This window comes from Aulostomus chinensis, chromosome 4 (genome assembly GCF_037954235.1).
Source record: "Aulostomus chinensis isolate RoL2024-O1b breed Wild chromosome 4, RoL_Achi_v1.0, whole genome shotgun sequence".
Taxonomy (NCBI): Eukaryota; Metazoa; Chordata; class Actinopteri; order Syngnathiformes; family Aulostomidae; genus Aulostomus; species Aulostomus chinensis.
In genome coordinates, this window is record NC_141323.1 from 6422445 (window position 1) to 6449777 (window position 27333).

A 27333-nucleotide genomic window follows, 5' to 3' on the forward strand; every position below is an offset into this window, starting at 1 on the left:
TGTGTATTTTTACACGTCTTTGTTTCCGCCGCCGATGCTTCCCAGTTTCGTTTACTGGTTTCCAGGTGTTGGCTCATGGATCCTGGAGTTCTTCCATCTCTGTTCCTCAACGTTCAACACAAACCAAACTAAAGCCGCTCAGCTTGGATGAACAGAATCCTGAGAGGAGGACGACAAACAATTCACTTCCCCTCTCTCAGGAAACTCAAACGACGACGTCTAAGACGCTGGTTTCCAGTTCCTCTGCTGGGCAGGCGCGCCATCAGCAGGCGTCAGTGATGACGCGCAGTAAGAGCAGGCGACGTTTCCAGTGATGGATGTCAAACTGGGGTTTATTTGCAAGTTAATTTTCATAGTCAGCGCAAATGAAGTGAATCCAACGCCGCCTGGAGCGGGGAGCCGACTGCCTGAGTGATGGCGAGCTGAGGAACCGCAGAAGAACAAATCCTGCAAGAAGCCTGAGAGGAGGCCCGGCTGAGAGGCTGGGACCCGCCGCTCATCCGGGCTGAGCTGTGTCTTCCTTTAAGACGGGAACGTCGGACCTGAGAAGTGGTGCAACTGCAATAATTCCTGATCTCTAAAATCAAAAGTGTCATCTCTGAAAAAAGTGTTTGTAAGTTTGCGTCACGAGCCCTTTTGTGTTTGAACAATGATGATAAATGTGTCACCTCCTCACTGCGTGTTCATCGACGGTTGCGCCGCACACACAGGACGAACAGGGGAGTCCCAGGAGGCGGAGCTGCTGCTCAGTCGCGCCGCCAACGTTTTTTTCTGGCAGGTTTGATGTGAGTGAGAACTACAACCATGACTTCTGTCCCAGTCCCAGTGGTCAGAGCGGCTCACAACACCAAGGCACTGAACACATCCACCTCATGATGACGTAGCAGGACACGAACACAGCATCAGCGTTTGCAGCAACACTGCTGATCTCAGGCTGAGACGCCGGAGCGTTGCTGCAAGTTTCACAGCAGAAAGCAAATTTGCAGCCTGTGATTTGTGACAGCAGTTATGATTCCATCCATCATCCATCCCTCCATCTTCTCCCTCTCCTCCTGTTGAGGGTGGTGGGGGTGGAGCCTATCCCAGCAGCCTTCCCCCTGGACAGGTCACCAGTCCATGGCAGGGCCACCACATAGAGACAGACAACCATTGGCTCTCCCAGCCACGCCTACGGTCAATTTAGAGTCTGGATTAACCTGGTCCCTCTTGATGTCTTTGGACTGTGGAGGAAGCTGGAGTACCAGAGAGAACCCAGCAGGAACAGGGAGAACATGGAGACTCACCCAGAAAGACCCCGTGCTGCAGCCGGGGCTCCACCCACAACCTTCTTGCTGGGGGCCACAGTGCTGACCACTGCTCCACCAGGCTGCCATGTTATGATTTGTCAGATGTAATTTGTGAAGGTCTTGCACGTTAATGTCACGTCTTCACCTCCAAAAACCAAATTTCCTTTACAGAAGTTCTTGATTTTAATTCACTTTTCTTTTTTTTGAAGTGGTGAGTTCAAGGCCTTTTGTCACGTAGGAAACTAAATGAGGGTTTGTTGCTTTCCTGCCTCTGTGGGCAGTAAAAACCGGCGCGTCAGGACGCAGCTGACAGCCGAGTGGAAGGTTCTGAAATTATCATCAGCTCATTAAAATAATCACTGCAGCTTTGGTTAGAAGCAGCCAAACCAATGAAGTGAGAAGCCATGCGCCTGCAGCCGAGATCACCTGTGTCACTTCCACGGTGTGTGTGTGTGTGTGTGTGTGTGTGTGTGTCTCCTAGCTGGGCTGAATCAATACTGATCAACTTCCATAATGAATGTGAGCTGTAAAAACGGCGTGCCGGTGTTTGTGGAGACAGGTGAGGCCGGACTGTTTTGATCTTTCAAACATATATTCCATCTCTTCTCTCACCACAAGGGAGCATCCAACCAAGGTCAGCGCTCAAAGGCAGGGTGCACCATGGGAAATGAGCCTGAGCGAGCGTGTGCCAGCCTCTCGCTTTTGTGGGATCAGCACAGCATCAGAAGGATCGGACTGACACTAGTGAAGTCCCCCGGTATCACCTATCACTACCTGTTTCTGCCACGGAGGAAACCAAAGGGCCGCTCTAATTGTATCATTAATATCATTGCAGTCTGAGGGCCAATTATTCTCTCTTTGAGTTTCACCTGCCGCAACCTTGAGTCGGCGACGCTCACGCGTCTGAGCACAAACTGGCTGTGTGAGCTTAGCAGCCATCTGTGATCAAAGCTGGGTGGGTACCGGCCCGCAGACGGTCTCTCTCTCTCTCACACACACACACACACACGTCTGGGACACAACAGTAATTCTGAGGAATCGTTCTGTGCGCTTACATCACAAGCATGGAGACGTTTCTCAAAAACGTGACCTGCAGACGTAGGCGAGCCTCAGTCCTGCTCCTCTGACCCACCAGCAAATCAATTCAAGGAAAATTACGACAGTTTGAAGTATTTGTGTAGCACTTCGTTACCTGTCCTTGTTTGTTGGTTTGCTCATTAACTTTGAAGCAACTTCACTTGATTTCTCTTGATAAAAGAGGGAGCAAGAACAGAAGAGCAGAGACCGGCTTAAAAAAGCAACGAGGTGTTTTACAGAAGACAGGAAAACTGAGGAGGCTTTCATGAGACCGAGCATGAACCCAGCGTCTCTCTCGCTCGCCCTGCTCCCAGGTGAGCACCTGCAGGTGTCGTCTGTTTGGAAAGTGCAGGTTGACACGATTTTCCGCTTCTTCAGTAAACTGATTTTACTTTGCCAAGGACCACACATTGAGAACCCCTCCACTCAGGGCTGAGCTCTACCTGAGCCGTCGCTGTCACCAGAGCTGCTAGCTGCTAAGCTAACAAGATGGTGGATGGCGTCCGCTCCACCCTCTCCTCTCTTCCCGCCTCTGCTGTCCTGGGTTTGACTTTGTTCCTCCTCAAGGAAAATTAATCACAAGGTTTCTTTAAAGCTTTTGATTCTTGTGAAAATGATTTATCCATTGTGTCCAGAATATTTTAAAGTTGAATATCATGAGCGGGTCGCATTGATTTACATAGCTACTGATATAATATACATTTGTTCAGAACAGCAAGATTTATTGATGCGCTGGGAAAATGAAGGGAGAAGAAAACTAATCGGTAACGGATTCTGATGACGTCAGGCTTCCACTTTGTAACACAGAATGTGATACATGGCTCCTTGAATCAATATTTTTGGTGTGTTCTCTCATTCTGTATGGCTCAATGCAAAACTATGCCACTACACTTTAGAGATATCACACACACACACACACACACGCGCGCGCTCTCTGAAGTCCAGCAGCAGAGGTGCATCCTGGGATGTTATTAAAAGCATGTATACGCAGTCTGAACATTCTTCAGCAGCCACAAACAGCATGACAAATCCGAGGTGCCGTTCATAATGGATAGTCAGGCCATTACTGACACCGTCCCCCGCCTGGCCATTTCTTCTTCATCATGAACCACGTGTGGGGTGGCGGCGCCTCAGAAAGTGTCGTTTTTCATAGCCGCTGCAGGCTAAAGAAACACTGATGAATTAAACAACAGGAAAGCAATCAATCTGAGCGAGACGATTTGTCAGGTGTGAGGGACCGGATCGCTGCCGTGCTGCCGGGGGTTCATCCAAACCACAGTGGCTTGGGGGGGGCAAACCCGCACCATGTCGAATGACACACCAACCAACCTCTGTGTTATCCAACGATCCAGACGACAACTAGGACCTCACTCAGGTCGGCGTCTACGCCCGAGGGGCCACACATTCATTCGACAGGTCAGAGGAGGAGACCAGGGTGTAACTTGTTCCCTCAATTTAATAATTGATGAGATATAAGTTGTTCCCACAAATTAATCACTATGAATGAATTAAACTGAGGCTGCAACTCAACCACAGTGAGGGATGAACACACATCGACCGGCCCAAGGACTCAAAGCACAGGCGGGTTGAGGGTGGCGAGCCCTGAGATGAGTCCTCCTCCACGAGGATCCTGACGACCAGTTCTTATCAAAACCACCTGAGACGGTTCAGTCTGAAACGGCTGCTCTCCAGGCTGTGATCAGGTTTATACTGGGAGACGTTCCTGAGATTCCCTCACCTTAATTTGAATAAATGGGGATGGAAACAAAAGTGTTGACTAAAACCGCAGCAGAAACTACGGCTTTCCAAACGTCCATCAACAGATCCCCTCCGAGGTCGTCCAGTGTCCAAACGCCAGATTTCAGCGTCTGTCCGTATTTGTTGTAAGCTCAACAACTTGAAGCCTCCATGTTGACCGCGTGGAAACGCTGTTCCTCCCGCCTGCACACGCGTCAGGAGGACGCGATGGCGCTGAATTGAGACAACTTGTGTTTGAAGCACAGAGACCTGGTCTGAACCCCTCAAATAACTCTAAGCCCTGAATAAACCAAGCCCCCGTCAGACACCTGAGAACTAGACTTTAAACGGTCCAACAGCTGTGTGTGTGTGTGTGTGTGTGTGTGTGTGGGGCCCAAGGAATCAATAAAGCAGAATCAAGCTCCAGCCTCCGTGCCTCTGTCTTATCAACAGGCGGCGAGCAGAGCGATGGTCCAGATTTGAGATGATCTACATGCCTTTATGCAAGGGGGCCTCATCCATCAGGAGCCGGGCCACGGGAGCTCACTCCATCACTCCTGCACCCCACCTCACAGCTCTGCTCCTCCTCCCCGCAGGAAACAAGACAGCTAAGTTGTCAAACAGTTTGCGTCTTTTATCCAACATCAGGAGTGGCGTCATCCGGCGCGTCAACCTCAGAACCTCCCCTGGGGGAGCTCTTGTGCTGCTGGCAGGTGTGACTCACATCCAGCACTGACATTTGGAAAGTAAAGTTCCACACTCAGCTGAGAGGTCCGCAGCCTCCCGGACCGAGAGCCGAACCAGCAGTGAGGTGCAGCGACTGAACAATATTGTCCTTTGTGTTGAGCGGCACACAGACGCCCGGGGGCGGAGTCAGGTGCTTCACTCCTGAGGTTTATATTTGACCTTGAACACAAGTGGGACGGATTTGAACCCTGAGCCTCCTGCAGGTGCACTTCTCTCTCTTAATTTGGTTTTCGCTGCATTTTGTCCCTGAACCCAGACGACGTTGTCGTGGTAACAGCAGTGGAGACCATGGCGATGATGGCGAGCTGCAGACATTGGCCCAGACGAGGAGGGTCACTTCCCATGATGCCCTGAGCTCCTCCCTCCTCTGACAACCTGACTTTGATCTCTGTCATCTCCGATCACATGCTCCAGACATCAAAGCCATCCTGAGTCTCTCATCTCAGTGGCCGTCATCTCAAACTGGCCTCCACACTTCCCCGAGCCACCGGGAAGACGCGCACCAGTTTGGGCGGCGCTCTGAGGAACAGAGATGTCTCCCTTTTATGGCTCCTCGTTGGTTGGAGGTGGCGAGGCTTTAATGTCTGTTCCCTGGAGGGACTTCATCCTACAAGCCGTGTTGATGCGAGTGCACATCGCAACGAGCTCATCTCTGCAGAATTTAATTCAAAATTATGTAGATTAATTCCCGATTCTGACATTATTTCTTCATTACGAGCTGCGCGTGAGGGTGCCACACCAGCAGCGACTCCAACGCAGTGTGGCCTCATTCCCAGCCTTCCACCGCTGTCCTGAAGCCAAACTTCTCCCTGGAGTTTTTCATTAAATCCTACATTTCTCCCAAACGCTCACATGCCCTCCCCTCCACAATTAATTCACTCACTCTGTTCCAGTCAAGGTCGAGTCTTGTGATATCTTAATTAAAAAAGAAAAGGGAGAAGAAAGTTTTTTTGTCTTCAAATGAAGCCTCAAATTTGCGAGCTGTTCATTCCGATCTTTTAAACTCACTTAACCCCTGATTAATCCCCAGCACTCTTCAGCTGGCTGAGCGGCGCGCTAATGAAATTAAGAGCAAAGGAAGCCTCCATCACAGATTCAGCGCACATCGCCGGGGCAGGTCGGAGCCTCCACGGGAATCTAAAGCATCACAAAGGCAGTGTGAACCGGCAGCCAGTGGATGCGGCGTAAGCTCCCGGCTCTCAGGACATCTGCCTTCCTCGGCTTCATCATCTCCTTCCCAGGCTCCTCACACATCTGTGCCGGAACACGCGGACCGTGCGGTTCTGACCGAGCTCCCTCACACTCAGGTCTCAGAAATGATTTCTTTAATGAACCTCCTCTTTCAGCTCAAACGAGAACTCTTCACACGGTGTGACAGCAACACTGCTGGGGAGGAGTTTTAGGAGGCGGAAGGGTCTTCAGCAGCTACTTTGGAAAGTACTTGATGTGCCTTTTCCTGGGGGTGCAGTTGGGGTCTGGGGTCTAGGGGTTCTGCCTGGACAGGAGTGACATGCACTCGTGACACGGATCACCACAAAAACCCTATCAAATAATGAAGGACATTTGTGAACAGTGAAAACTACAGTTTTGAATTGTTGTTCTGCACCCCTCCCCCCGCCCTGGGGCACTGGTGTTGATCACCTTTTATTAAGATCGGCTCACATGGAGGATCAAAGCTAAACTGATGAATTTGTTTTCTTGACTTTGATCTTAAATCTGTAGTTTACTGCTTCACATAAATGCCTCGGCTCATTGTCCCACCGACAGACGTGAAGGACGGCTTTATTACATCTGTGACCAATGATGTGCGGCTGTTTGTGTTTCGTCATGAGCACGCCGACGGCGAGCTGCAGCAGTGCGGCTCCACAGAACTTCTTGCCACGGACGTGGAGGAGGAGGTTGGTTCTCTGGCGGTCAGACGTGAGCTGCAGCTCTCTGAACGGGATTCAAACATTCGAGGAGCCGCTGTTCCGAGGAGCACTTCCAGGCCGGCGCCACGCTGGAGGTTCTCGTTGGTCTTAGAACAGCGTCTCCACAGCTTCAGGCCATAGGCAGGTCGTGATAGGCTGCATACTGTCCTGTCACATGATGGTAAATCTGGACAAACAACAACACACGTGTTTACGCTCAGAAGCTTCAGACAGAGGCTTCCACGATCGGTGAAGAAGACCCCTCAGCGCAGGGGAAGCCTCCACACACCTGAGCCCTTCACGGCTGCAGCCTCATGGCTGGACCTCTATGAGGACAGGAGGTTTTCCACGCATCCTTCAGTAAGTCGATGCAGTTTTTAATCAAGTACTACTTTTGATACCTCTGCATGACAGCAGTACTGACAACAGTGAACGGGATGCAGCTCTGGCAGAAGCTGCCGCTCTTGGAGGCTTCATATGTACTTCAGTTCTTTCCATTCAGGAATACAATGCACGTGTGTGTGTGTGTGTGTGTGTGTTTCCCACCTGTCTCTCGATGTCGGCCAGGAGGCTGCTGGCTCCCAGGCGGAACAAGTGAGAGCAGAGCCAGTCATCGCCCAGCTCCTCTTTGATCAGAATGAGCCACACCAGAGACTCCCGGGCCGTCCGGATCCCCCCCGCAGGCTTAAAGCCCACCTGAGGGAAAACACACACACACACACACACACACACACACACACACACACACACACCACTTAAAGCTCGATTACACTCTAAACTTTAAGGGCTTTGTTTAACTGCTACATCCTTTTGGAACATCATCACTGACTTCCTGACACCAGAGCAGAGAACATGGGGGGGGGGGGGGGCAGAGAGAGAGAGTGGGTGAGAGAGCGAGCGCAAGAGAGAGAGAGAGAGAAGGGGGGAGAGAGAGAGAGAGAGCGAGAGGGAGAGCAAGAGAGAGGGGGGAGAGACAGAGAGAGAAAGAGAGCGAGAGGGAGAGCAAGAGAGAGGGGGGAGAGACAGAGAGAGAGAGAGAGCGAGAGGGAGAGCAAGAGAGAGGGGGGAGAGACAGAGAGAGAGAGAGAGCGAGAGAGCGTCTGCCTTGGTGGAGGACCCAAGAGTTTTTTAAACACCAACGTGCACAGATTTGTTGTTCTTGGGGACATGAGGAGCCCCCCCTCGTCTGACGTCAGGTTCTCTTGTACTGATTTTCTCCTGAACCCTTGGGCCCATCCACCCTTCTGATGTCATTAAAGCTCTCACGACAGGAACATCTGACCAACACCACAACATGAGGCCTGCTGCCCGTCTTTGTGATTGTGGCCCACGTCGTTTCACCACGAGTCCAGCTTTGATTGACAGTTACGTCCATCACAGTGCTGGATTATTGAGGCAGAAACACAACCAAAGTCTCTGTTCTGCTTTTCTGCATCAGCTGGTTTACTTTGGGAAGTGTCCACGACATCAGAACAGCAATGAGGCGACTCCACTCACTTGTTCCTTGAATCTGACTTTCATAAAACAGTCCCTCCTTGATTATCCTGGAAACTTCATTGTTTTTGGTCTGATTTTTTTTCATTTTCATCAAATCCTGTTAGCTTGTCTGTTGTTCACCTGCGTTTCATAAAATGATGACGATAATAACAGTAATAATAATAATAACAACAATAATAACAACAATAATAATAATAATGATGATAATAACAGTAATAATAATAATAACAACAATAATAACAATAATGATGATAATAACAGTAATAATGATAATAACAATAATATTAATAATGATGATATAATAACAGTAATGATAATAATAATAATGATAACAATGACGATAATAATAATAATGATGACGATAACAGTAATAATGATAATAATGATGATGATGATAATAATAATAATAATGATGATAATAATAATAATAATAATGATGATAACAGTAATAATAATGATGATAATAATAATAATGATGATAATAATAATAATGATGATAATAATAATAATAATAATAATAATAATGATGATAACAGTAATAATGATAATAATGATAATAACAGTAATAATGATAATAATGATGATAACAGTAATAATGATAATAATGATAATAACAGTAATAATGATAATAATGATAATAACAGTAATAATGATAATAATGATGATGATGATAATAATAATGATGATGATAATAATAATAATAATGATGATAATAATAATAATAATGATGATAATAATAATAATAATAATAATGATGATAACAGTAATAATGATAATATGATAATAACAGTAATAATGATAATAATGATAATAACAGTAATAATGATAATAATGATAATAACAGTAATAATGATAATAATGATGATGATAACAGTAATAATGATATAATAATGATGATAATAATGATGATGATAATGAAAATAATAACAGTAATAATAATGATGATGATAATAATAATAATGATGCTTCTTACAGGCACAGAGGTGAAAGTATTTGATGAAATGAAGTAATATTCCATGTACATGCTCATCGACCTTTAGAGCATTTTTCATTTTTATGGACGTGTTTTCATGTCTGTTCTACTTTGGCTTCCCTCACATCAAACCTGAGCCGCTGATTCTGAAGTAAACAGCGAGGACGTTCTAGTGGCTGATAGGAGGAACAGGAGAACGTAAGTGAGGAGCAGGTTGTTTGATAGCGGCGCCCCCTAATGGTTGACCTGGGTCGCTGGTCAAATACCTTCAATACAGTTTGTACAATCAAGTTTTACCACAAATGAATAAATGATTTGAATTCAAGTGTTTGGCAGAAAGAAAATTGCAGTTTTCCTTTGGTCTTTAAGCGTTTTATGCAGCTGGAGAATGAACTCCAACAGCCGGAGGACAAAACTGCAGCTTGGAGGTCACACACACACTCCTGCCGCCGGGGCAGCGCCGTACCTTGTAGCCAGTAGCCAGGAAGTATTCACGTATGGCCCTCGCCATCACTATGGCGACGGGGTAGGTGGCATTGACGGCTTCCTTCCCTGTGGAGGTCTTTATGAAGTCCGAGCCTGTTGGGATTTATCAGAGGCGTCAGAGCTCACACACACCTGACGTGTGTTTACACAGGAAAAGGACAGGAAACGAAGCAGCCGCACTCGCCTGAGCCTCCACGGCGTTCAGACGCAGGGACCTGGAAAACATTTTCAAACATTTTCTGGCTTCATCCATTTACTTTTCCAGGCCTTGAAGATCAATATTCTAACATTCCATGACTTTTCCAGGTTTTCATGGGAGTAGCAGAGGTCCAATCTGATCCCGTTCACATCTGCTGGTTCCCATTCGGATACCAGACTGAGTTCTCTAAACTATGAGAACAGAAAGTTGCAATAGTTGGCATCTGTAGGTTGCACGAGGCCATCAAACCACAGCACAACACCACAAACATCAAATGAAAAGCACCCGTCAACAGGGACCCAGCTGTACGTTTGGATCGGCCACGCCGCTGGGGTTGAGTCTGGATCATCATTCCAACACTGCATCTGTGGGGGGGCTCACTCTGGCCTGCTGAGGCCCAGGTGCATTGTGGGACTCAAAGTGGATCAATCTAGTTTTAAACTTGTGTTGTTTTCTAAGATCTAATTTCAGATTAACAGCATGGAAGTGATTCTGCACAATTAGCCTGGTCTGGCTCCTCCGGCGCCGCCTCATTCTGTCAGTCTAAAATCTCAGATTATCTACAAAAGCACGCGTTTCAGCCGGCAGGTCTGTAAATGTCCGTCTCAGCAGTGTATTACGATATTCCCGGTCCGATATGCCCTCTCTATCATGCTCCTCAGGTGCTGCAGAGCCTGACGCGGTGCCGACACCGGATGAAGGTTCTGGCCGGTCCAGACGAGAGCATATGCTGCTGCTGGTGGCTAACAGAGGGCAGATGTACGCTCATCAATAAAAACCTTCATTTTTCCTTCCCTTCCTTCACAGGCAATTATGTTTTATCAGCTTTCCTGATAAAAATAGAAGATGAAATGACGCTCTTTTAATAGATTACCCACAAACTGCGGACTGGAGGAAGGGGGAAAAAAAATCAGCCCTTCTGTCTCCCTGGTGTATAATGACTGTTCATTACCGAACAGAACAAGATGAACATTTTCCAGTTCATTAAAGACATGTTCTATGTATTTTTCCAGTCAGGTCTTTTTTTCAGCATTTCTCCCCTCTTCCTCAAACTGGCATAATCCTTAAGATTCGTTATGGGGAGTCTTAATTACCAGATAATGGATAACGGTTATTAAATACGGGTGGCGGTAATGAAGCTCAATTCATTTGCGTGGGCAGGGGGATACTGGCGGGGAACAGCAGAGTAAAATAGCCTGCGTCAGAGATTAATAGGTGAAATTATCATTCAATTTCAGGAATCTCATACGCAATTCATAGGAACAAGGGGAGATTAAGGAGTGAGCGTGGCGACAAAAGCAATGCATTTTAATAATGATCTCTATCAGAGCCCCTGACAATTTGGTTCTGTAATCAGCTTATTATGTGATGGCTAGTTAAGCAGACCGTGTGTGTGTGTGTGTGTGTGTGTGTAATTCCTTTTGCCCTTTGAACAGGCAAACTACACACACACACAATCTTTAATTTAGACTTCTTAAAAACCTTTGTGGGACATAAAAATCAGACTGCCATCAGTCGGGTGACGTTGCAACTGTGGCTTCTTCAGGTCGGCAGAGGAGGACCTCACCGTTAGCACCTCACCGTTAGCCCCTCACCCGCTAACAGCAGTCGAGACGTTCTTCTGATGATTGTTCTACATCCCAGCTTCCACTCTTCCCTCCTCTCAGCTGAGACGGACGACACGCATCTAAATTTATTTATTTGTGCTTCTCTGCCACAATATCAACACTCATATTGATTTTCTATTTTTTATGTTAAAATGAGTAAAATCGTATTAATTGAGCCACACAGAGTGAATTGATCCGCTCCCTCACACACAGCCTGACAGGCATCAGGCCTTTGGTCCGAGCTGGAGGAGGTTAATGAAAGATGAAGCACTGAGGCTCTGCGATCCTGTCAGGCAACTGTTGTATTGCCTCACTAGAATTTGTTGGAAAAGAGGAAAAAAATCAATAAATGGAGGGAGAGAGAGAGAAAACATGTTGGTCACAGCGGGGGATCCAAAAGTTATGGAATACGTCTTAAAACCTAGAAACAAAGATACATTTCTTGCCCTGCTTTCGCCACGATTGACTTGTCTTTTCAAATGTTGAAAACCAGAGTTGCTGTTGTTGAGTGTTTGTGAGACTCACCGGCCATCATGGCCACCAGGCTGGCCTTGTAGACCATGGCGAAGGTGCCCAGCTCCCCTGTAGCCAGGATGGTCTTCATGTGGGCGTCGCCACAGGCCTCCCGAAACTGACGGATCTCATCGTACAAGGCTGTGGACGGTGACAGCGAGATTCTACTAGAGCTTCTGTATCAATGTTCAAAGAACTGATGACAGCATTGACCGCGTGACGCAACTACGACTGGTGGACGAACCTCCGGAGGAATTCCCTCGGAACGTTCACATAGATAGAAAAGCTGCTTCACTCGCTAACAACGGCGGGAGAAGAACGCTGCTGCCTCGAGCTCCACGCAGTAGCAAAGAGGTGAACACCCACTTTAAGACGAATATTTCTTCCCCGCGCACTAAACAAACGCCTGTTGAACAAAACAGCACTGCTACGTCCAAGAGTCACGCCACGGTCTCTGGTTTATCAACGTCTGATTACTAGGAATCACAACATTAGCATTGATCCTTCACTGGTTGTCAAAGCACACTTCAATGTCTGGACCATTTCCTCCACAGATGTCCGTTTGCTATCGGTACACCTGACCGCTGATGCATGAAAGAATAATTTCCCAGAACCGTCTTCTGTTAGTGATGAATTGCTATTTTGTTGGATTCTCCCACTGATAGCAGCTCATTCTGCTGGGCTTCAGCGCCCTCTGCTGTCGACCAGAGATGCTCTGGCTAAGGTTTGATTCAGCCTGCAAGACGTAAAGAACAATACATAAAACTAAAGAATAATTACAAAAAGAAACAGAAAAATGTAAAAATACATTGTGTATCTCTTTATGCAGTAAAAATGGTCTTTAATCACGAGTGCGTGTCAGAGGCGGCGTGCCAGAGGGCGGCGTGCCAGAGGGCGGCGTGCCAGAGGCGGCGTGCCACAGCGGCGGTTGCTCAAGTGCAGCATCATGTAATCATGCTTCCTCTAAGGAGGCTCATTTCCACTCGTCTCCTGCTCGCCTCCCGTGACCTCGGCCTACCTTCCCACTGTCCGGTGAGGGCGAGCGTCCTGTTGATGACGATGTCGATTTCGCTTGCACCGTCGGCGACAGCCATGCGGACTTCCTGCAGGCGGGTCTCCAGTGGTGTTTGACCAGCTGGGAAACCAGTAGCCACTGGGAGAGGATCCAGATGATTATTATTATTAATTATCTACAAACACACACACACACACACACACACACACACACAAACACACTCAGAGTCTACTTGACTTGCCTGATGCCACTGGAAGGCTGGAATTTGCTGCTCTGAGTGATTTGACGGCGTCAGCCACACGAGACGGATACACACACACAGCAGCCGTAGTCACACCTGAACACACAACAGAAGTCCAACAGCAGTAAACTGGTCTGTGTCGCCCTCTGCAGGTGGAACTCAGTCACAACAGCCCCACAGCTGTGAAGGTGAACGTTGGCGCTGCACACCTTTGTCGTGCATGTCCAGGGGCTCGAGCAGCTCGTGCTGGACGGGCTGGATGGCCTTCATGCACAGCCGGTGGACGTTGGACGGCGTGTCGTCTCCGGCCAGCGTGGTCAGGTCGATGCAGGTGACGGCGCGCAGCAGCCAGGCAGCCTGCAGAGCGCGACAGCTTCATCTGGGTGGCCTTCAGTTATGAGAACTAGACCTCACTGTCATAACAGCTATGATAAAAGTTAAAAACAGAGCCAGAAAGAACAAAGCTAAACACAGGAACCTTCTGAGCACCGGAACCGTGCTGCTCTCTGGGTATTTGTCTTGGGCTGGCCTGAGCCCCACGTGTCATCAGCATGAATAGAATACTCTGCTTTTTATGTGTTAACAGACCTCGGCCATCTGCCTGACAGAAGGAAGTGGTACACAGCGCTGATATTACTGCAGTAATATTCTGATACTGTACATACATGGTGCTGATACTAGTATTTCTACTCTGAGCCCTTCTGTCTGTCTTGAAGGTCGAGCTCAGCCCACCAGAGTCACTTCAGTCGCTTGTGTCTGAGGGTCAGAATGTAAACTGGAGATTCGTTGTCGTTCCAGGCACATTTGTTCTTCAGCATCGACAATGAAACACACACACACACACACACACACACACACACACACCTACCTGATACTCCCTCCTGGGGACCTTCTGTCCTTGGATGGACTGAGCTCTCCTCAGCACCGCCGGAGTGTTCACCCTCACCCTGGATATCCACTGCAGGTCTGGCGATCAGCGAAGGAGACGCATGTCAGCACTCAACTCTCAACCTTCTTGTCTGGAAGGGTTTGGGGACGCGTGAGCTCACAGGTCAGGGTTCGTGACCCTGTAGCAGGTTCCTCTTTGCTGTCACATCCAGGATCTGTCAGGTTTTCGCTCAGTCTGGGAGGGCGGAGACACCTGTGATACCTGTAACAGGTGTCTCAGACCGCTCTTCCATCAGTGAAGCACTAAAGTACGCTCACGTGGAAACGTCTCCCTCCCTGGATCACTGCTACTGATGCTCTTCATTTAGGGTCAGCAGGTCAAGTTAGCAGGTGCAGACGATCTGTTAACCTGCTCCAGCAGAAAGGCGCTGCCCCACCCACGCCGCTCCACCCACACCGTCCCACCCCATCCACACCGTCCGTGAAATGCGTTAAACTGTTAGTCAACTATCCAAACGCTGACATATGGAAGTCATGATCCCGGGATCTCGGTGGCGTGTTAAAGGTACGACGTGTGCGCGCTGGCGGGCTGCAGCCTGGCGTGCAGGAGGCTTCAGTGGCTCCTCAAGCAACATCCAGAAACAAATACTGAGAGACGAACGTGACATCCTAATAAAACAACAAGTTGATGTGTTTAGAAGTTAAAACACAAACTCTGATCTCCTGGCCCCTCAGGCGTGAGGCGGCTGTTCACGCCCTCTGAGCGTGTTTGTATCACTGGGTTGCTGTCCTGCACGCCGGCGAGCCTCGCTTCTATCGGCCTGCACTCTGGAGATGAAGAGGAAGCGACCAGCAGCAGGTCTTCCCTGGTCGGCCTCAGTCATGCCTCCTTGGATACGCCCACATGATTGAGTCCGGCTCATGTGACCTAGAGGTCACGTCTGAGTGCAGGCTGCATGTGAAAGTGAACGTGGTGTGAAATAACCCCCCAGTGTTTCTCTGAGATGACAGTGTGTGTGTGTGTGTGTGTGTGTGTGTGTGTGTCAGTTAAGTTCCATTTCCATGACCAGCGGGTCAGTCCCCTCTCCGCTGTTGCTGATTAACTCTCATACCTACGTACGTCAGCATACGTCAGCATAGGCAGTAAAGTGGACGAGCAGCAAAACAGGCCGTTAATCACCTCAGGTTAAATCATGGTGGTCGAGTGAAAAGGTGAGGCAGGTGTGGTCACACAGCAACACGCGCTTGACAGCGAGGTGACCTGCAGCCACAACAGAGACCGAGCACAGGAAGTAGCTTTAGCCACCGGCTAACACTCACCGAGCTGCGTGCCTGGGTTCCTCGCAGACATGTTCGCGGACAGCCGGAAGTCACTGTTGGATTAAACTCTAAGAAACGAACTGTTCGACAAACTTCTGCTGGCGGTGTTTCCACGGGCGGCCGACAGACGCCTCCACCCGCACGCTCCTTCCGTGTCCTGAGAGCCAATGAGGTTTGAGCACAAGGAGCACATGACCTTCCTCCACGAATGAGGAAAGGATCCTCACCAATGACGTACAACACTTCCTTTCCGCTCCATTCTTTTTTTTTTTTTTTTTACAATTAACTTTATTAGAAATCGTCCAACAACAATAAAACACTGATGATTGTATTTTGGTCATCGCGGGAAAAGAAAAAGCTTTAAGGGTGAAAACTAAAATGGCTGAACGATGTCAAAAATATCTGCTTGATAATGAGACTGAAATGTTTAAGTATTCCAATATATTTATTTATATTTGTGATATGGGTAGATTTTGTCATGTGTGTCATATTTTAAAAGAATTAAAAATGTTTATGTTCAAGGGACAGTACATATAGATAATAATTTATAGATAATCTCAACCAATCATTCTGATCAATTTTGTCTGAAATTATAGATTTATGAGGTGAGAAGCATGTTTTTTGTTTAAATACAAAAATGTAACAGGAAATGCAGCAGTATTTGCAGTGGCGTGTTGGAGTTTCTGCGACAACAATCGATGAGGTGAATCTCAGACCCAAAATCAGAGATTCTGAAGTGACTTTCTTGGATCCAATCGAAAGCCTCTGAGGACCCCATCGACCTCCAGGGAACCATTCTGGACGCTCCTCAAGTTCCCGGCTGTCAAAAACTCTGTCTGATCTGTTGAGTCCTCAACAAGATCCACCAGAGTTTGGCCTCAGAAGCTTCACCCTTGAACAGGAGTGTCAAAGACAAAGCAGCTCAACAACACGAAGCACGACAAGCACTTGGTAAATACGCTGTTTCGTTGTTTGTGTTTTTGTGCCGCCCTTCACCAAAGTTCCCCTCTCTCAAACAGTGTAGTTTGCCTTTGAAACACTCGCAAATGAATCTTGGCTCTCAAAGATGTCTTTTTTTTAGCCTGCTTTTGTTCTCTGTGACTTCAGAATGGAGAAAGAGCCAGCGACCTGCATTTAGCGGGAAGCTACTGGCAGCTAACGACCACTACTGCAACTAAATCACAGCCAAACTGTCCTGTGTTTCCAAGCTCTTCTCTAATGACCTTGACCTCCAGCATGACCTTGACCTCCAGCACCAGGGTGAGGAATCTGGGAGTTCTCTCTGATCAGGATCTATCCCTCTTTCTGCTGTTACAGCAAAATTTTCCTGCTCTCATTCCCATCAAGCGGTTGAGGCAGATGGCCGCCCCCGCAGCGCCCGGGTCAGCTGGAGGTTCCTACCTGTTAGAAGGAGGTTTTCTGCCGCCACTGTCCGGTTCTAGAGGGCATCTGCTGCTCTAGAGTGTCATGAGAACTTTGGTTGTGATTTGCTCTGTTCAATGAAGTGCCAGAGAACGTGAAACACAGGCCTAATCAAAGCTGAGACTGAGTACAACATTCAGCGGTGCCAGGATGTCAGTAGCTCCAATCATCAGTAAGTCTGAGCAACAGCACCACCCAGTGGAGAGCCGCGGTAATGCCAGGAAAGCTGCAACTCAGACAGAAACCAGCACAGGTCTTTACCCACATCAGCAGAACTGCAGCTGTGTGTAATCGTTATCCACAAATAAAAATGTCGTCATTTTTAGAATCAATAGCTGGAACTGCTCTCCTGACAAAACCTCAGCCGGCAAAACAAGCCAGGTTTTGTTAGCTGAAGCTGGAGGTATGCTACACAGCCCATTCACTACCATTCACCTGGATAACCTGGTCCCTCTTGATGTCTTTGGACTGTGGAGGAAGCTGGAGTACCAGAGAGAACCCAGCAGGAACAGGGAGAACATGGAGACTCACCCAGAAAGACCACGTGCTGCAGCCGGGGCTCCACCCACAACCTTCTTGCTGGGGGCCACAGTGAGGACCACTGCTCCACCCACAACCTTCTTGATGGGGGGCCACAGTGAGGACCACTGCTCCACCCACAACCTTCTTGATGGGGGCCACAGTGAGGACCACTGCTCCACCCACAACCTTCTTGCTGGGGGGCCACAGTGAGGACCACTGCTCCACCGGGCCGCCCAATAATACAAAACAAAATTTATTTAACAAGTTGGAAACTGAATAGTAAGAAGCACAAGTTTATTTAATCCTCTGCTACTCAGTGATGATCATCAGTTGACTTCATAGTGATATATTATTATATCTCAATGTCTACACACACACACACACACACCAAAAAACATACATATTTACCTGCTAGATTTTTTTCTAGTAAAGTCTGTAAAAATCCTCGTATAATTACTCGAAAGCTCAAAGTAATCCCTCAAAACATCGGTTTGAAACGTTCAGTTTTGCAAGCTAACCAGCAGAACGCTGCTTCCATATCACGTTAAAGAACTTGGTTGTTTTCCCTTTATCTTCTTTATTGATCTCATTGATTCATTTCATTTTGATTATTAGATCAAAATGGATCGAATCAGCCAAAGTCACATGATTAAGACTGAACTGCGAGCAGAACTCAAGACCACACACGAAGGTTATGGATGCCATACTTTTTATTGTGCTGAATAAAACGCAGTGAATATCTATGTAAAGACTTTTTTTTTTTTTAGCAAGCAAAAGCAAAATCGCACTGTCACCCAAGACAGTGATACTAAGTGGATAGAGAAAGCAATACAGGTTAGATACTGGAGAGGACCTGGAAGGACAGAACAAGGCAGAGAGCTGGCGCCACTTCCCTCACAGCTTCAACTACACAACATTTGCATAATGTCAGAAAATTCCTTTACATGTTCAGTCTCACCTAATACTGAGAAGCAGAGAAAAACAGTCTTATAAAATGTATCCCCCACAAAAATAAACTGCATATTTATAAAATTTTAAGATGTTCTCCCTACGCTCTCGGACACCTGAATTTTTAACAGTATTTATGTTTGATAACGAGGTAAAAGTAGGCCTTTCGAGAGGTAGTAGTGTGTATTCGATTGTACTAGTACATGATATTATGAAGAGATAAGATCCGCTTCATTAAGACTCCCAGAGCTGAAAGCTAATAAACAGTGGCTTCAACAATCATTCTGCCTGTCAGCGAGGAGCTTCACCTCCACAGAACTGGAGCTCGGGTTTTAAACTCGACTGAACAACTCCCAGGGAGACGACAGACGGCGTGGGAGCGCGTGAGCTCCGTGCGGCCGACAGCGTCTACACAGGAAGCACAGCCACACAGCAGCCTCAGCATCCCTCTCTGCCTGCATGTGATGTGTTCAGGCACAGCAAGGAGGGTGGGACACCTGGTCCGCTGCAGTGATGTCAGAAAATAGAAAACATTAAAATGCGCTTCAGGTCTGGTTCGAATATAAAGTTCAAGTGAAACACAAACCGTCACGCAGTTTGTTTCTAAGCAAATTTGTTCCATGAGATGAAACCTCCTGTGTAGACGAAGCTGTGGACCCCACCCACACCTGCTGCTGTCACCTGAGTCACGCTCCACCTGGATCACATTCTCATCCTGCACTTCCAGATCAGACCTCTAGAGTGGTGCCCGTGTCGGTGCCAGGTCTACATGCGGGTCTCTCTGGCAGAAGGAAGGTGTGTTCTTCAAATGCTGAAGCCCGTCTGTTTCAAAGCCGTTGGTTTAAAGCTACTGATCAGCCTGCTTCAAGTCCGCCGTTCATACAGTACTTCTGGATTCGCTCGCTTAACAGCAGCCTGAGTCTCTCGGTTTGGGTTGATTCTCTGATCAGAGGACCCGTGCAGCGTCCGGCCCACGTATGTTAGTCACTGAATGCAACTGAGATCTTTCACTCACTTGTCATCACGCACGTAGTTCCAGATGTTCTCAACATCTCACGATTGATAGAAAGCACATTTTCAGTCGGGAGACGGCGGAGGAAAGCACACCTTTGATCTGTGCTGGTCAGGTGGACGCCTGGGTTCCCCGAGCAAACCAAAGAAGTTTTCTAAGATTGCAGAACTGATGAATGAGCACTTTTGCTTCTCCGCAGATATTTAAGAGGATGAAGACAGCCATGCTCGAGCGTCCTGAGAGCCGGCCTGCACAGTTGGATGGAATCCAGCCGTTATTCACGCTACCGCTGACATCAGCGCTCCTCCAACATCTTCGAACAGATTTACACTAAAAACATGTTTTCAGACTGAATTTGCCGCGAATTTCAAAGCAGCAGCGCGTGGTGAAGACAGATCACGTCAGAATGAAGTGAAGCCATTTGTGACATCTGCAAATACTTCAGCTTGAGCAGCAAACGCCAACTTGAAGGCACCAGACAACAACGGCGTTCATTTGTTTTCTCTGCGCTCCTGCAGGCATTGTTCCTCCGACTGGCTGTTATCACAGTCAGAGTGTTCCTCTGTTTCCAGATATCACTCTGTGGCTGCTCAGGCCCAGAAAAACATGGTCCGAGTTTTAGAGCTCAGTCGGGGGGGCTGAGCAAACCAAGTGAGAAAACAACCAGCGCTGCTCCATGAGGAAGCTTTAGGACAGTTGGAGGCTCTCACAGCAGCTGCAGAGCTGCAACACTGGAAATGTGCTCCCTTCCGGTCAGCTAATTAACGTCAACACTGTGACGAGCTGAGATGTGCTGAGGTACTGACGAGCTTCATCCTTCCCAGCGGCATCTTTAGCTAAGAAGTGGGATGTTCCACAATCACAACCACTTCCAAACCGCCATGAGTGGGCACACGCCCCAAAAACACAGCTGAACTGGCTAAGAGCTAACCTTCCTCCAGCTACCATGCTAGCTGGCTGCGTCTGCGCTAACAGGACAGGAATCATACGTGGCGTTCCCACTTCCTCACCATGGAAACCTCACAGGGAGTCAGTGTTCCTCAATGAGGCCCCGGCAGGGAAACACGGCATGAACTGCAGTTTAGTTTGAGCTTGAGGAATATTAGCCTGGATGACATGCACTGACCACATCGGTCACATGATAAAACACGTCTGAACATCGACGCCAGCGTGTCGCCGCTGTGATTGGAAACAATATTGGAACTTTTTCTTCCATTGCAACAAGCGTGTTCAGGGAAACACTGAGAGAAAAAAGTGAAAATCTAAGTATATAAAGATGATTTATTGACTTTATAAATCTTTTAACGATGAGAACACAGCAGGCAAGATGGCTGCACGGGGATCCGTCCACCATGTTTGTGGTCATGTGCCCCTGAAGCCACGCGCAACGCTTTAAGACTTGAAGTCTGAATTTTTGACGGACAGGTTCCCAGTTCATTGAAGCAAGGTGGAGCGTTTCGCTTCAAGGAACTGGTGCGATTGTGGTGAAACACTGGTAATGTTCACAGTTAGCCAGTGAAGCGCTCCGGCTAACATTTGTCCAACTATAAAAGCAGCTGCTGGTGACACGGACCGAACCAACAGGACAGGAACCAGCGACCAATGAGTGAACATCTCGTTTGCATTCAAATCGAAGGCACTGAAACGGCCGGAGCGCCGTGCAGGTCGCAGGTCGGTGAGAGTTTACAGGACCTCTGTTAAACAGGTAGTTGCCACGGTTGCATAAAGCTGCTGATGAAGGCAGGTTCAATGATCAGTGTAGCTCCTCTGAGGCTCTACCTCTGGCCCAGTTCAAAATACCATGTTAACTTATCAAAGGTTGCCATGGTGACAGGTGAAATATGGTAGAATCTATCACTACGTAAAAAGCAATTCCATATACATCTGGTTTAACCATATAACAAGAAAAGAAAATCACATTTGTGTGAAGTACACGAGACAGCTAATCAAGTATATCAATGTCTACTAATTAAAAACAAGAAAACATGAATACAATATACAAAATCCAACAAATCTGTTTCAAACCTGAAAGTCACGTTGAAGGTGAGAACCCAAATGAGATTAGAAGCTTGAATGATCCGACACATTACTTTGAGTAAGGAGCTTCTGCAGTCCTGATGTAGAATAATATCATACGTTAATAGAACTCATACTGAAAGTAAACCGGCAAAATCATTCCTTTTCAAAACTGGAGGTAGGTAATTGTCAATTGATTAGTCCATTTTTATCAGTCGTTTGAGGTACTGTACGTGTATAGGTAGTACATAACTCAGGGAAAAATCAAAAGCCAAAAATATGAACAGAAAAAAACATTGGTTGTGTTACGATGAAGTGTGATACAAAGACATGATCCTTATGAAACCAGCGTGTAAATCAGTACAAAACAAATTCAAGTTAACAGTTTGTCAAAGAGAGGACCCAGTTTGCAGATAATGAAAAATATGTTCCATTACAAAGTTTAGATACAAACTAACATGAAGGTAAATTGGAAAAACAGCACTTAATATGGGAGCTGCTTTTGTGTGTTAAGTGTGAAACCTGACCACTGAATCGAGGCTCCTGCGGGATTCTCTAAAGAAGCAGACGTCAGGTAGGTCAGTGCCAAGCGCAGCCGCGGCTGGAGGTTCGCCTCGACTCACGTTTCAATGTAGTCCTGATAAAAGATAGATATTGATTACGTATCGGGTGGATTTTATGAGCCGACATATCAACGGTTATGACTAGAATATGAAATAGATGCTGGGGGTAATTGAGCGAGTGAGTCGTCGCACTGTTTGTCCAGCAGAGGGCGCTCAAACACTCCTGCTCATGACATTTCTGACAGACTGGTTTGGGGTCAAATACTTGAACGGTGATGAGACAATCGACAGGCGCCACTTGTCTCAGTTTGAGACAAACGAACGACCAAATAACGCAAATGACGAAGTAGAAATGTTTCTGATTGGACCGCCATCGAACCAAGCGCTCGTCAGGACTCGCGACTTACAATTCAGCTTCTCTCGGGTTTCTGAAGCCTCCTCCATGCCGGAGCCGTGCAACTTAATCAATACAGCAATGTATCAATAGTCCAGCTTGTACACAGCAAGTTGCTCTTTCAGCGTTATGATGACTTTGGTATTGACTGGGTCGTACGGTACCACGGCGCACACTGGGACTCTCGAGCCGATTCTGGCAATTTGGGGTCAGTGTTGACACAGGAAATATAAAAATTCAGTCCTGGATATACTGGCCAGTTTCCTTCATTTATCAGGGTGGATGAGCCCCCCACAACACGTGGCTCCTTACGTTAGTCATTTTCATGTTTGCGCTAGTTTTTCATTTCAACCGTTAGCAGGATCTAAACAATCCAGTTGGAGCGCCCTCTACTGGGAACAATGAAGTAATGGTGCTGCTCTTAGATCATCCCAAGTACCTCCACCGGCGGCGGGTTTTCAAAGCCCTGTCCGCGGGAGAATATGAACGCAAATGCCGACACAGGTGAATGACACCAGCTCGCAGGTCACAGATGCGGTTCAAGCTGAAACACACAACTTGTTACGCTTCAAAACTGTCATGTGACGCGTGGAGGAGTTCTGTTAGACGTTAAAACTCGAAGTCTGTTGTATTTATTTAAATATGTTTTTGAAACCTATCCTCTAATAGCACGGCGCGGCACACGGACGAGGCCGAGATCACCTCGAGGTGACCAATGATGGTCGTCGGTTTGTGGGGAGCTGGTAACTCGCTGGCTGAGGATGACCAGCCCTTTGTTGTTGTTGGCCTCCTGACAGCAACGCAGAAGCACTCGGCTACAACCGGAGCGAAGAGCTGACGCACGCGGCTCTGTCGTATCTGACCTCTGCATCTTCGTGGGTCGATCAGGGGTCACCTGACCGAATCAAACAAAACAGTTGCAGACAAAATGCCGTTCCCCCGTGACAAGACAACACCAAGCATGACCTCGCTTTAATATACAGTATTAAGTAAGTTACAACACATCATCAAATATCTGAACGCACACTGCCTTCCTGTGCATTGGTTGTGTGTACTAAGCAACAGCGTGCATTTCATGAGCTGGTTGTGCTGAGTCAGAGGTAGTTTGAAATCATGAGAGAAGATATTGCATTTCAGTGACCAGAAAGCACCGGCATACATCAGGTGTCCCTACATGCTAGGCTCCTGGAGTTACAGTGTGAGATGAGTCGTACGATGTCACGCTGCTACTGGATCCAGGTATCAAGTGTGTTTTGAGGTAATGTGTTTGTTCTTGTGGTTTTTGTTCATGAGGTTTTTTGTTTGTTTTTTGCAAGGCAGACCAAGTCTGAGGGTTTCTTTGCAGTGTGACATCAAGGTTTTAAAGCTATGCTGCACATACGCAAACAAATGAAGCTCTCTGGAGAAATGGCGCAGTAGTCTGATGCAACGTCAAACCGTTTGGTTGTGGAGTAACGACATCGTGTATCGACGTTGTTTCATTTACTGGAACAACTTAAGAGGCGTGTGTTCTGCCACCAAGAGGAGGGAGACGAAAGCAGAGGCCACGTTGATGTCAAAGAACATCCAGGGTGGGATGGACCTGGAACCTTCCACATGAAGCTGAACCAGAATCCTGATCGGATCTTTGCCCCCCTCATCCCTCCCACTAGTATGTGGGTTTAATTTTCAGGGAAATACAGCAGACTTAAATAACCTGATTAATATTTTAACATTATCAGCTTAACAGTTCTCAAAAATATACATGGCCTGGGGGCGGGGGGGGGGGGGGGGGGGGACTCCACAAAGCACTTTTTGGACCAAAAGTGGAGGGGCTGACCTCAGCTGTCCCTCTGTGTTAATCTCTGCTGGGATCGTCTCCAAAATGTCATCAGACACTTCAATAACTGATTATTGTTGCCATCAATAATTCCGGTCATCCTTGTGAGTCGAGTTTGGGTTCCATTGTGGACTCGAGAGACTCACCCTCCACTAACCCTTGAAATGAAAATGCAGACTTAACGAGATCTTTCCAGACCGGCAGGGACGACAGTGGCAGGCCTTTTTGAAAAAACTCTATGCGGGGCTCTGGCGTCGGCTGCTAGCTCTGAGCTCACGCTCCACACCGCCAGCGTTTCTCTTTAAAGGGATGGTTCAGATTATCTGAAGTTGAGCCCAATTAGCTACTCACCTACGCAGAGTTCTTGCTCAGAACCAGAGCTATAACCATGTTCCTGGTAATAGCTCTGGAACGTTGGACAAAGGCGCCATGCGGGGTCACCGGGGTCACCGGGTCTCGCTCCGGTATGTGCCAGCTGACTGAGGCTCACTGAAATTTCCTCCACAATGAACACACAGTAGATTTCAGTCAGCTGGCACATACGTGAACGTGACCCCGGTGACCCCGCCTGGCGCTTTGGTCCAAGGTTCCAGAGCTATAACCAGGAACGACGGTTCTGAGCAGACGTTCACCACTGGTCAGGAGCAAACAGGGTCAAACTTCAAAATCTCAGAACCGTCCCTTTAAATTCTGAATGGCTTTAAGTCAACATGAAGAATAAATAACTGTCCTGAGGAAGGACGTCGGTGTCTCCCTGCCCTTGGTGGTCTGACACCAGGTGAAGCGAGGGGCAGGCTGGTGGAACAGCAGCCCTGCATGAGTGAGTGACAAACGCCAGCGTGGATCCCTGCCAGATCTGTTGATGACAAACACAGACTTCAGGTCCAGACATTTTGCCTTTGTGTGTGTCTTTTCTATGTGGTTGCATCCGTGTTGGTCTAATGACAAACTGAGGAACTGGACATGGATGTCCTCCAACTGAATTTAACCCGAGTAAAACGACATGTGGGAAAGGTTAAAAGTAAGTGGTCAAGGTAGTCTTTTCCCTTTGAAAGACCTGACAGCTGAATGAGGTAGAGGTTTCACGGTGGTGAAGCTTAATCCTCCTCTGGGGACTCGCCGGCCTCTTCTTCCTCCTCCTCTCCTTCCTGCAGAGAAAAACAAGATGGCTCATGTCTCTTAAAGTCTTTCAGCTCTGTTAAAGAAGCTCTATTTCATACTTGAGCAACTCGCCGTCTCGGTGATTGATGAGGACGACCACAATCGGAGGTGCTCTGCCGCTCGTTGAAAAGGTTAATGAAGTGGTTACCCGAGCAAACACATTCAACGTGGTCCCAGCGTGAGCGGCCGGAGGGCCAGGATGCACCGCCACACCAGCACATCATCACACGCCGGTTCATTTGTTATAAACCGGCACCAGTGAGACGGGCAGCATTCGCTTCAGCCCAGTATGGTCCACTTTATAACATGTGGTTAATTAATGCTTGGTTAACTGTTAATAAGTCTCCTAATCATTTCCTCAGGGTCTTCGTGTTAACTTGACCCAAACATGTGGAGGTTTGGGGCCTTCAAGTTCGGATTCGAGTTCCCAGCTTTGATCAAAGGAAGTGATGCTGACTCAGCACTTGGAAATAATGAAGCGTTAACTGACGGCCACTAATGGCCGTTCATGTGCTCATAAATCTATGATTAATGGGCTTTGCCTGGAGAAAAATGCTGCTGTTCCATCACATGCAACGCTGAGTCTTTACGTGGTTGTGCTTCACTCAAGTTTGTCATAAATACTCATGGAAGCAGGGACACAAGAGACCGACGTCCCCATAAACAAGCGTTCCAAACTGTGAGGCTGTTGACAGAAAGGCGAAAAAATGTTCCTGGTTCAGGTGTTGAGGTGCAACGACATTGGTCCACGCTGCGCCCCAACCACAGTTAGCCCCTCCCACATGCTTCCCCTCGCACGGTTCCCAAGGGCTACATGTACCGATGCAGCATTTTCCAACGTCTCTTTATTCGCTAACTGAAGTGACTTGCAGACGTGGCGGGGGCACAAACACTCGCATGGTTCCCTTCCGATTCACTCAACATCGAATCTCTGCCACATTTATCTTTGCGGTGTATTTGACGTTTTCTATCAGGTTTCCTCAAGCTGACTGTCAGAGCGGTGGGTGTGACGAGCCCCGGTGCGGCAGTGACGGCAAATCATTTCCCAGAACAAGTGAAGAACGTACGGCGATCACCTGGTGCGAGCAAAGAGAAGCTCCTCTCTCCCTTCTCAGATGAAATGGATTTCATTTTCCACATGGCTTCATTTTATACGGAGTGGCTAACTGGCACAATTTATAACCTTCTTCCTTTCCCAGGCCGTGGCGGTGCACCCATTCAGCGGCCAAAGCCTGTCTGCTGTCTGCAGCTCCAGCTCCATTCATTAGTGCTCTCAGACTCCAGCCTTGGAGGGCCTGCTAAACGCTACCATGTGTGACAGGGGCAAATGAGAGCAGGAGAGAAAAGGGTGGTGCTGCTGGGGGGTGGGGGCAACAAAAGAGGCTTTAATCATATTTAAATAGGCAAAGGTGTCCATGCCTACAGCCGGTGTATTCCACCCTGAGAGGCATTTGCTGCCGCACCGATCCAGCTAAGAGCTTCCTAAAGACTTCTGGAACTGTTTTTTACACCTCAGCAGAAAAACACTGACACTTTTCTCAGCTTTGCATCCATCTTCACCACACTCGCCCGTTAGTTTATCATAGTTGGCTTTTTTTTCTTTTTGCTTGTAAAAGTGAAATAATCTGCCAACGTGGTAAGAAAATGTACTTTAGGTGCCAAACCCAAAGGGAATCTAACTGAAAACATGAACTCTGCCGATGTCACTGGAGATCAGAAGCTTCCGGTTTTGGGTGGTTCATCTGTCGCTCCACACCTCCAGCGCTGGTTGGAGGCTGAGTACAGGCTGGCAGTGTTTGGGCTGAGATAAAGCAGCCTATCAAAGCGGGAGAGCTAAATGACACTTTTATGGCGTGCAGCTCCCAGGGCCTCCCAGCAACTCCCAGCTACCTCAGCCTTGTTCCCACACAGCCACAAATCAGAGCCCAGTTATGCATTCACACCGAAAAGTGGCCTGTAGCAGCAAACACAGGGAGGCTG

The 27333-nt window shown here is 47.7% G+C and overlaps 2 protein-coding genes across 3 annotated transcripts in view; both read right to left on the reverse strand.

Moving 5' to 3' along the window:
- Nucleotides 1-1206: 1206 nt before the first annotated feature.
- On the reverse strand, nucleotides 1207-15656 carry dera (deoxyribose-phosphate aldolase (putative)). The gene is made up of 9 exons (XM_086201280.1): nucleotides 15497-15656; nucleotides 14157-14254; nucleotides 13498-13645; nucleotides 13289-13384; nucleotides 13051-13185; nucleotides 12045-12173; nucleotides 9694-9806; nucleotides 7304-7453; nucleotides 1207-6944 (listed from the first exon to the last, which is right to left on the reverse strand). The coding sequence occupies exons 1-9, from the start codon at nucleotides 15525-15527 to the stop codon at nucleotides 6888-6890; spliced, it is 957 nt and encodes a 318-aa protein (XP_086057406.1). The 5' UTR covers nucleotides 15528-15656; the 3' UTR covers nucleotides 1207-6887.
- A 2432-nt stretch (nucleotides 15657-18088) lies between these two features.
- Nucleotides 18089-27333, reverse strand: part of hmga2 (high mobility group AT-hook 2) — a 42948-nt gene continuing 33703 nt past the window's right edge. The window contains exons 5-6 of one of the 2 annotated variants that reach the window (XM_086201283.1): nucleotides 25250-25340; nucleotides 18089-22053 (exon numbers count right to left, since the gene is read on the reverse strand). In XM_086201283.1, the coding sequence (XP_086057409.1) occupies nucleotides 25290-25340 (51 nt within the window). In that variant the 3' untranslated portion in view covers nucleotides 18089-22053; nucleotides 25250-25289. Of the gene's footprint in view, nucleotides 25341-27333 lie in introns of both variants that reach the window. The other variant, XM_086201282.1, reaches the window with a different exon arrangement.